This window comes from Pteropus vampyrus, unplaced genomic scaffold (genome assembly GCF_000151845.1).
Source record: "Pteropus vampyrus isolate Shadow unplaced genomic scaffold, Pvam_2.0 Scaffold156, whole genome shotgun sequence".
Lineage (NCBI taxonomy): Eukaryota > Metazoa > Chordata > Mammalia > Chiroptera > Pteropodidae > Pteropus > Pteropus vampyrus.
Genome location: NW_011888937.1, coordinates 1,811,598 through 1,823,064, shown reverse-complemented (window position 1 = coordinate 1,823,064; position 11,467 = coordinate 1,811,598). Strand labels below are relative to the sequence as shown.

Here is an 11,467-nt window from a genome sequence, read left to right as displayed (position 1 = left end):
CTATTGTTTTTGTTTGTTTGTTTGTTTGTTTTCAATTTCATTTATTTCTGCTCTAATACTGATGATTTCTTTCCTTCTGCTGACTTCATTTGGCTGCATTTGTTCTTCCTTTTTAGTATTTTAAGAGGAAGCGTTAGGCTGTTTATTTGGGCTCATTCTTGTTTTTGGAGATAGGCCTATAATGATATGAACTTTCCTCTTATGAACACTTTTGCTGTGTCCCAAAAGTTTTGATATGTTGTACTATCATTATCATTCATTTCTATGTATCTCTTAATCTCTCTTTTTATTTCTTCTCTGACCCAGTTATTCTTCAGTAGTATTTTGTTTAATCTCTATGTATGTGTGAATCTCTCCACTTTCTTTTTACGGTTGATCTCTTGTTTCAAAGCATTACGATCAGAGAATATGGTTGGTATGATTTCAACCCTCTTATATTTGTTGAGGCTATATCTGTATCCCAGTATATATGGTCTATCCTTGAGAATGTTCCATGTGCACTAGAGAAGATTGTATAAGCAGCTGTTTGGGGATGGAAGGCTCTATAAATGTCAATTATTTCCAATTGGTCTAATGTATCATTAAGGATGTTATTTCCTTATTGATTTTCTGCTTGGATGATCTGTCCATCTCTGACAGTAGAGTATTGAAGTGTCCCTCAATATCTTTCTTTACCTTTTTGATTTTGAAGTCTGTTTTGTCCGATATTAGTACTGCTACTCCCACTTTTCTGAAAACCATTTGCTTGAAATATCATTTTCCCCCTTTTCATCTTTAGTCTATATTTGAGATGTGTCTCCTGGAAGCAGCATATGGTTGGGTTTGTTTTTTGATCCAATCTGCAACTCTGTGGCTTTTTATTGGTGAGTTCAGTCCGTTTACATTTAGGGTGGTTATTGAAATATGAAGTCTTCTTATAGCCATTTTATCTTTTGCTTTCTGGTAGCTCAGTGTTTCCATTGCTTCCTTGTCCTTGTGTTTCTGTTTTCTTTATTTTGGTTGGCTTTTGTGGGTTTTCTCTCTGGTTCTTCTTGTTTCATGTATATATACTTCAGTTCTGAATCTTTGGCCTGTAGTTACCATTACAGATATGAAAAGGATAGTTGTATATATACAGTCATCTCTTTCCTTCTACGTGTGCCCAATCTCCATTGCTCTTTGTGAATTTGGATCTTTGATTCCTCCTCTTTTCAGTCATTGTTATCTCAATTTGTCCCTATGTATGCTGAACGTTCCATTACTACCTTGTTATAGCAAATCTCTTCTTATTTTAAGCTTATAATGCCCTGTTCGTAGTAAGGGTTGCACTCCTCTGCTTTTATCAGCCTGCTAGTCACCTTACTCCTAATTATGCTTTTTTGTTGTTGTCATTTTGTTTTAAGCGAGCTCACCTGTTTCAGAATTTCCTGTAATGCAGGCCTCATAGTGGTGAATTCTCTCAATTTTTGTATGTCTGGAAAGGTCTTAATTTCTCCTTCATATCTAAAGGAGAGCTTAGGTGGATACATTATTCTTGGCTGGTAGTTCCTTTCATTTCATAGTTTGAATATATGATTCCACTCCTTTCTGGCTTGTAAGGTTTGTGCTGAGAAGTCCAATGATAATCTAATGAGTTTTCCTTTATACGTGACTGTCTTCTTTTCTCTGGCCACCCTGAGAATTTTTTGTCGTTGCTTTTTGACAATTTTGATAAAATGAGTCTCGGTGAAGGCCTTTTATGTGTTGAGATAATTGGATATTCTGTTGAAATCTTGAACGCCAAGCTCTAGCTCATTTCTTAGATTTGGGAAATTCTCGTCCACTGTTTGTGTGAAAATGCTTTCTAATCTCTTCTCCTTTTCCTCTCCAAGAATTCCCATTATTCTTTTGTTTCCTCTCCTGATGGTATCAGCTAGTTCTTGTATTTCTCTTTCGTTATTTTTCATTCTTTGATTTCTCTCTTCTTCTTTCTGATTTATTTCCAGATTTCTGTCTTCAATATCACTGATCCTTTTCTCCATTTAGTCGACTCTATTTCCCAAGCTTTTTATTTCATTTTTCAGCTCTTGCAGTGTGCTCTTTATCTCCAGAAGGTCTATTCAGTTCTTTTTGAGGGTTTCAATCTCCTTGCTAAAGAACTCATTCTGCACACCTAGTTGTTTTTTCAATTCCTAAAATTGTTAATATGATTCGTTTTGGATCTCATTGAGTTTTTTTCAGAAATACCATCCTGAATTCTCTGTTATTTAAGTATCATATTTCTATGCCCGTAAGCTTTTTTTCTGGAGATTTTTCTCTTTCTTTCTGAGATGCCTTGTCACTTTGGTTGTTCATGGTGGTTAATGGACTATTTCTCTGCCCGGGCATTAATGGAAGTGTGTTCTGCTGGGTTTTTTTTTTGGGGGGGGGTGGTTTCAGAAAGAAGATTTATTATATAATGGTCCCTAGCCTGTTGCAAATAAGGTGTTTTTCTTTTGGTTTTCAGTAGGTGGCGTCTAAGCTTCTTGAATCTCTGCTTTACATAAAGCATTAATAATGTCTTTTTTTCCCCTTACAGATGTTTAATCATGCTCACTCAATCTCAGCTCAGTTTTGCATCTGAGGCTGGTAAAAATCAACTGTTGTTTCTCCGCCATCCCCGCTTTTCTGCCGTCCCTGTTTCTCTGCCTTCTGCCCTGATGATTGGGCACTGCTGTTGGCTGGGTGGATCTCACAGCTCTCTCAGGCAGGGCTATTCAAGGAACTTGCCACTCCTTCTCTCCGCCTTCTCCTCCTACAGGGAGCTCCAACTGCGAGAGGCAGCTTCTTTGTTTCTCTCAGTCCACCACCCGATATCTGGGTTTCTGACCGGTGGGAGTTCTTATGCGCATATCCCATGCTCAGATGTGCTGGTGTGCAGTTTGGGTGTTTTTTGTTGAGTTTTAGGTGTTCAGCTTATTGTTGTTTCAAGGGGAGAGATCTGGGAACATCTCTCATGCTGCCATATTTAAACTATTTTTCAAATTCTTACAATTTTTTAAGATTAAATTTTTACGTAGAAGTATTTACATAAGGCAGATGAGTTAGCTGAGGGACCTTGAGCAACTTAACCATCCAGGGCCTTGATTTTTTTTCACCTGCAAAATGGGGTAAATATAGTGATCTCCTGGAGTTGTCATGAAGGTTGTCATAAAATATAGGAAAACGTAATGCAATGCTGGCAAAGGGTAGGTCTTCAAAAACTGTTGGTTCTGAGCCCTGATTGGGATAGACAGCTCTCATCTCTCTTTGCTGAGTAACCCTAGTGGATTTCTTCCCCGACAGGATGTAACAATTGTATCAGCGTGTGCACCTCCAGGCGGTGGCCGCAACCCTGTGACTCCCCGCTTCATCCGACACTTCAGCATGCTGTGTCTCCCAATGCCCTCAGAGCACAGTTTGAAACAAATTTTTCAGGTAAGTGTGGATTTAAACTTAGGCAAAATTAAAAAAGAAAACACATTTGTTCCAAGATCCCCACAATCAAACAGTCTGTTGGTTTTTTTAGAGAGCGCATCTGTCTCTGTCCTCAGCAGAAACCAGGTAAACGCAGGGCATCTGGGTGGTAACTGATAGACATTTACATCACGGCCTTCTGTGTTTGTAGTCTCAGAGATAGTTTCACTGCCTTCTCTGTTAGTGGTCTCAGAGAGAGTTTTAGGAATGCAGAAAGATTATCAAAACACTTTTAAGAAAGGCAGTACCCTGGGCCCTTGTCCCACTATACACACAATTCTCAGCAGATCTCATCCACTGCCCAGCCCCCACCTCTGTGCTCATCTGACCACCAGGTCTGTGCGTCCACATGCCTACCACCTGCCCCCCGGTACCCACTCCACAAGCTCAAGTTCAACACAATTCAGAATTCATCACCTCCACTGCTACTATTTCATTCGATAGAAACAACCACCCATTTCTCCTACCTCTATAAATTTCCCTAAGGGCCATTTTCTCATTCTTTAATGGGGAGAAGATCCATGCCTGCCCTGTAAGTGCTCAGTGGAAGCGTTCAATCAATGTTAGGCATTCTTTCTAATAGAATGATGAGAAAATGAAGCAGTGTGACTAGAGCAAGCATGCCATAATCAACCAGCAAAGATTGCTTAGAGGATATAGACGGTGAGCTGACTCCTAGAGGATGGGAATGGACAGGGACGGACAGATCCTGGGGACAGAAAGTACGTGGGTGACTACAGTCACAGAGGCAGGAAATGGTGAAATTGGCATATAGGTAGAATGAAGCAGACAGACAGGTAACTGGTCCGGAGAAGCTGACTTTGGTGGTAATCACCTAGGAGCCAAAGAGGGCCATGGTACAGGCATAAGTGAGCCTCTGCGTTTACATCAGGGGCCTCTCCTGCTAATGGGCTCCTTAGAGGAGAGAGAGGAGCAGAGCCAGCATGTGGCAAGTGATATTCATATTAAAGTAGCTTATATCCATGGGAAATTTTTAATAAATTTAAAATAATTCCAATAAGTTGTTTAGGAGCTAATCCCAAAATAATGTGTAAAAATTTCCACAGTTTGAAAAACTTTCAAAGCGTACTTTAGAATATGAAAGGATGGGAGCTCATCTTCTATGAGTAAGCACCAGTTATAGAACAAGACATAAAATGGATAACGGGGAGACCAACACAAGTATTAGAAGACTTTTTTGAAGTCCTATCTTTTTTGGAGAACCTTTATGTGTATATTTTGGAGTTTGAAATGAGTGATTCCCACCCATGCTCTCCTGACACACTTTGTGATGTGATCAGTGGCAAGGGGTGTCCCAAGTAACTTATGCCTGATGATAAAGTGCTGGATTTGCAAAATATTTCATATGTTAATAAGTTAAATCAAATTCAAAGTTATTTCAACAAAAATTTCATTGTTAATCTTTCTAAAATGCTTAACTGGGTAGAAAGAAAAAGTAGAATCTGGGATCCTGGAAAAGAAATTGTCCCCAATCTCAGCCTCCTCCCTCTGCCTGTGGGATTGTCATGTCCAAAGGAATGTGTCACTCACAGGAATATCATCTAGCAAGCAAGTCACAGTTGAAAACAGGCAGAAACTGCTTCTTCCCACTGCAACACAGAGGCTTATATTTAAAACTCGCACTAGTTGTGGGTGACGATGGAAATGAACTACAGCAAAGCCGAGAGATCCGGGGGCCACTGGGTTGCACTGGATTCAGGTGGGGAAGCATGTTTGCATTATCAGGACAGGATCTTTAACATGCACAAGAAAAGGACTTGTTCGATCCGTGGATTCCAAACTACATTTTAAATCACAGCTCATCCGAGCAGAGCTCACCAGGTGTTCATTGCCAGCCTTCTCTGCCCTTTGTCATTGTGTGGAGGAGAAAGAACTGGGGGGATAACCAAGAATTGAAGAAAAGGAAAATCAACAAGTTAAAGTAAATATGTTGTTAACAACATATACAAATTGATTTTTTTGCTATATAAAAGAAGCCTAGATGTCTAAAAAGTGTGCGTATACAATATGTTTATGGTATATATATATATAATGTTTTTAATCATGTATTAGTTCTAAAACTATCAGTAATAGCACTATATTTTATTTGACAGTCTGTTGCAAGATAAGCAGCACAGATGTGCAGGGAACACACCACTAATTATGGTTTACCGTTTGCACAGATTTGGATTATGTATGGTTCTGAGTGATTCAAACCACGCTCCGTGCACATCTTAGTGTTTACTTACTGGAAATTTGTATGCCAAAAATATGCATCACATGCACTCTAATAGTAAACTAAACTACACACAACAAACTAAATTGATAATATTTTCACTAAGTTAGATGTAATCATTAATTATAAAGCTATAACAGCTGTAATTTAAAACCATGATCAATTCTATAAAATACTAATAATGTCCTCATGCCAAAGCATCCTTCTCAAAAATTCTGGGAATTCTGGCTCTATCTCGTATGTATAGTCTTAAGAGAACCTTTCTGAAGTTGCCAAATACATCATCATGTAAGCCAGACCTTTGAACAAAATGATAAGCTATGGTCCTCAGCAAACTCTACCATAACATGCTCATTGTAACTTACGAATATCAGTTGAGTAATTCTTAATTCATTCCTTAAAGGAGTATTTACTGAGCACCTACTGTGTGCCAGACATTGGCATATCATCTTAAACAAAACAGATTTCATTTTTGTCCTCATGGAGCTTCCACCATGGAGAAAGATAATTAACAGATGAATGAATTAATATGTGATATAATAGTTATGTATAAATAAAACTTGATATATGTATTACATGTGTATATTAACATATAACATACATATTATATATTAGTTACATATAACTTTGTATTTTTGTGATAGAGAATAACAAACTAGACTTTTTCATATATAATGTATATATTCTATATATAATAAATGTTTTATTTTATGTATGTCGGAATGGTCCTACTCAAAATGTGGGCCACGTGGGGAATGTTAAACTCATGTTAGGGGCCCCACAAGGCCAGTTACCTCAAAAAGATAGCTAGTCCTCGTAAGCTGCTAAAGCTAATGTCTAATGGGGCTCACCGAAAACAAATACTTTGTTTTTTTTTCAAAGTATCTCATATATGAGCCCCAAATCTAAAGTCACAAGGACTGACTTGCAAGCATTAATATGTATTCTGGTGGCTTCTCCCATGAGTGACTCCAAGGTAAATAGTGAGAGGAATTTATCTGTTCAAAAATCTATAATGATTTTCCCAAACAACTGGAGATAGGGGGCTAGCTAATAAATATGCACTTTCAGATTTTGACAAGTTATATATGAGAAGGTCAGAGAGCCGTAAGAGACTGATTGGGGAGGAGGAGCTTACTTTAAATGGGGTAGTCAAGGAAGGCCTCTCCGAAGAGATGACATGTAACCTGAAACATGAAGAATGAGAAAGTCCCTCCCAAGCTGACAGCTATGTAGAGGTGGATCTGGGAGGGGAAACCATGTGCAGGGACCCTGGTGGAGGAGACAGCGTGGGTGGTAAGGCCAGCATGGCTGGACACAGTGAGTAATGGGGAGAAGAGGGTAGAGTGAGGATGCTGGGCAGAGGCACAGCATGGACTGACAGTGGGGCGCAGTGCCTGATTTGCATGGTTAAAGATAACAGAAGGGAGACAAGAGCGGAAATAAAGAGGCCAGTGGGAGACAGAGGGAGTGAAGAAGCCCAGATTGATCACGGTTTTCAATTACTGCTGTTATAGATTTATAATTAAGAATTATATCTAATTTAGTGACAATATTATTCAGAGTTGGAATGAAGTAATGTCAGGGGAAACAGATTCAAGAATTGTGTTCAAAATTGATTGTGGGACAGAGTGGCAGGTGTCAAAAGAGACTTCCAAGTTCCTAATCTGAGCAGAGGGTGGGGCCATATACTGAGATGGGGAAGCTGAAGGGTGAGGAGTCTGTAGTTATGAATAAGTTGTACTTTAAATATACAAGAAGAAGAAAGTTTATGGACTTGTTGGTCATTGGCCCATAAAAGTCAGAGAGGACTTCAGTTTCCATGAAGTCTGGGTACTCTGTGAAGACTCTTGACCCACAATGAGCAGCAGTCTAAATTACTGGAGAGTAAGTTTATTCTAGTTTGTTGGTTAGATATGAATGCTGCCCACACATCACCATACAATCACAGAAGACAGGAATGAGCCCATTCTTGAGAATCTATTCTTAAATGAACGGAAGAGTTTAACACCCGGATGTCCTTACATTGGAATTCGGCCTCCTAGTTATTATTAGAAAAAGTAGCATCAAATCTGGAACATTTGAAAGATAAGTTGTTGGTGGGGGAAAAAAATCTAACCCTTTCTTACTATGTTTCTGGTTTTAGGCCATCTTAAATGGCTTCCTGAATGACTTCCCACCAGCTGTCAAGCAAACTGCATCCAACATTGTTGAAGCTTCAGTTGAGATTTACCATAGAATGAGTGTTGATCTTCTGCCAACACCAGCCAAGTCCCATTACGTCTTTAACTTGAGGGATTTATCCAAATGTGTGCAAGGTAGTGTATGAACCCCTCATTCTCTAACCTTCACCCTACCTTCATTTCCATTCACTTCAAATCCCTCAGTAGAATTGTATATACACAGGTGTCTGGAAATCTCATTACATGTCCTTATTCAAGTCACTGACTAGCTGCCACTCCAGGCTGTTTCACAGCTACCCTCAAACCGACAACATCCCCTCCCATTTCTCACTCCCAGCGGATGACCTGTCTTTTTATTTTACTGAAAAAAATAGAAGCTGTCACACCAAAACTGCCTTATCTTCCAGCTCTCTCAGACAACCTGCATCCTGCTTCCCTCCTACTGCAGTCTCTTTTTCTGTCAGTATGCCCTCTGGCACCGAGTCCCAGCCCCTCCTACCTAGTCAGGGATTTTGCTTCTATAATTCCTGCTATTGTCAATGCTTCCTCTTCTATTAGATCACTCCTAACAGCATGAAAACCTCCTACAATTCCTCCCATCTTGAAAAATAATGCTCTTTAGACCCCACATCCCCTGCATTTTCTCTGCTCTTTTTAAAAAGACCCTTTAAAGAATGGTCTCATCACCTTACTTTTTCCAGTTCTCTCTTTAATATATTCCAATTAAGCTTTTATACTTGACAATGCACTAAGCTCTTCCTCCCCACCTCTCTATCATGCCAAATCCATTGGTCAGTTCTCAGTCTGGACCTTTGCCTCTCAGCAGTGTGAGGCACAACACCCCGGCCCTCTCTCTTGAACCCCTTCTCTCTGATCTGCCAGGGCACGCACTCTCTTGGGTCCCCTCCTCTCTCACTGGCTGCCGCTGCTCAGTCTGTTTGGATAGGTGATGTTCTTCTTCCCTACCTCTAAATGTTAGGGTGCCCCAAGGGTCTGTCTCAGTCCTCTTTTTTATCTAGTCATACTCCCTAGGTTATCTCAGTCGATTCCATGATGTTAAATACATCTATTCAGAAATGACACTTGAATGTCTTCCTCCAGCTTCCTCTCTCCTCTAAGTGTCTGATTTGTGTATCCAACTCCCCTCTCAGAGACCTCACTTAGATATCCAGTTGGAGTCCTTAAACTTGGCATATCTGAATTCTTGCTTTATGCTCCTCCAAGCCATGTGTACCCCGACCCAGGTAAGGGGACTACCATTAGTTGCTCTGGCCATGAGCCCTGGAGCATCCTTGATTATTCTCATTTCTTGATGATTTCTATCCAATCCATCAACAACCTTGATAGATTTACCTTCAGAATATATCCCAAATCTAACCATTGCTCACCACTCCATTCTCGACCACTCTAGCCCAAACTACTGTCATGTCTCACCAAGGAACTCTAATAGTAAGAGCTTCCTCTCTATCTCTGGTCTCCTGCTTCCAGGCTGCCTACTTACCTAATCATAAAGCCAGCTCTGCCCTCTGCACGGCAGCCAGAGGTATCCCCGGTTCAGACACTACCGAAGCTGCTTCCCTACCACCTGCCTTGGGACTGAGGCTCTGTGAGATCAAGACCCAGCCACTTATCCTGCCTTTGTTATCTACCACTTTCCTCCCCACCACTGCTGCCCCCTTGCTGCCCCCGAAATAGGGCATCCCCAGTGCCTAGAATCATGCCTCACACTGAATGAACAAATGAATGAATGTCATAGAATGTCAGACCTAAAAGAAACCTTTTAAATTCTTACACTAAGTTCTCACATTATTTTGTACACAAGGACACCAACTCTTAGTTGCTCAGTGATCTGCTCTGTTCCCATCCAGTGCTGACTCCCCGCCTAGTTTTCTTGGTTCTAAACCACTCTTAGTATTTTATTCTCAACAAAAGATTCACACAAACTAAAGTATTTAAGTATGTTTTAGATATCTATGAAGTAAGGTAGTGAAAACTATTGAGCACTTCCAAATAAAGCAATGACTGAGCTCTCTGAAATCCAGCTCCCTTTTCTGTTCTCATCAAATTCTAAGTCCTTAGCAAACACAGATGAGACCTGTAGTATATTAACAAGGCAGGGAATGAACTAGGAGATAAGACTGTTGATAGGAGCTGAGGCTTAAGAACCCTGACCCTCCTTAAATTGCCCCTCCCTGATGCTCGGTTCTCACAATTCTCACCACAGGTCCCTTATGTTTCCAAACTCAACTCTATGGCTCGGCAACTCTCTTTTCCTTCTCCTGTCCTACAGCTAGCCTTTCTCCTTCAAGAGCCTGCGGACTCTTGAAGCTGGAACACCATCCTTGCCACAGGATGACACAATAACTTTTATTCTTCCTCCAGTAAAATTTTACTCTCCCATATGAGCAGCTTAGACATGGGATTCATGAACTCATTTTTCCTAGAAAACATTGGAACATGGCTTTGTTTCTTTAGTGAACTGCTTTGGACTCATTTCCTGGTCCTCAGACACTGTCTAATCCAGTCATTTATTTATCATCCTTCCTCCACCGTCTTTCTGTTCGTACTTTTTAGATAATTTCTGAGCCTCCAAATTAAGGATACATTTTATCTCCAACAATGATGCATTATAAAGTATCTAGAAAATTCCAATGTTTGAATATTTCCCTTTGTCTCCACATTTTATTAAAATGTCATGGAAATGCCTTTATTTCTACAAATGTTAGCTGAAAACAATTAAATCTTTAAGCATTTCAAGAAATATGTCACACACACACACAAAGCGAGCTGCAAAAATAAAAAATGTAACATTATTATCTATAGAAATCCCCTATTATGCCAAAGCAGCATGAAGCACCTAGATGGATGCAGTGCACCCTGTCTGTTCTGTGTACTTGTATGTGTAGAAGAGATTCTCCCATCACCCTCTGCAGGCTCTGTGGAGTCCCATGTGAAGGGTCCACATGGAGAATGAGCACTTCCTGGACTGCTATGCATCATTGCTTTTGCTGTAACTTGAAATTATTAGAACTGTGTTTGCAATTACAATTTATATTAATACAAAGAGTACTCAGGATAATTTGAGTAGAAGCCAGAAGGACCAGGGACATTTTGATGAGGAACAAGCATTGGGGAAGATAAGAGAGCAAACTGATGTTTTGAAAACTGTGTAAAGGTCAGGTGAGGAGCGTTGGTAGATGAAAATATATAAAAGAAGACACTCCTCACATAACATACTGCAAGGTAATGTAAAAGAGATGAACATTGCTTACACTGTGAAGTCTGACCACTTCATATGTTCAGTTAAAGAAACATCACAAAACAAGAAAAGATATTTTGTCAGATAATGCGTCCCTGTTTGGCTTTCAAAGAAGGGGTCACTTTTGTTATATGTATATATCCACTGGGAAAGCACCCACTTCTGGTAGTGTGGAGATAAAGTTGGACTTAAGGAACTGCTGATTAATTTAACTAATACTATGTATTCCACGAATGTAGAATTTTTCTTTCATTTTTCTTTTTTTAAAACAGGTATCCTCCAATGTGATCCAGGAACAATAAGAGAACAAATACAGATATTTAGACTCTTTTGCCA

At 39.8% G+C, this 11,467-nt stretch overlaps 1 protein-coding gene across 1 annotated transcript in view; it reads left to right on the top strand.

Moving 5' to 3' along the window:
• The window catches only part of DNAH6 (dynein axonemal heavy chain 6), a 262,220-nt gene that overhangs the window by 110,990 nt on the left and 139,763 nt on the right, over nucleotides 1-11,467 (top strand). The window contains exons 39-41 of the mRNA XM_023536421.1: nucleotides 3,283-3,414; nucleotides 7,836-8,007; nucleotides 11,404-11,463. Of these exons, the coding sequence (XP_023392189.1) occupies nucleotides 3,283-3,414; nucleotides 7,836-8,007; nucleotides 11,404-11,463 (364 nt within the window). The remainder of the gene's footprint in view (nucleotides 1-3,282; nucleotides 3,415-7,835; nucleotides 8,008-11,403; nucleotides 11,464-11,467) is intronic.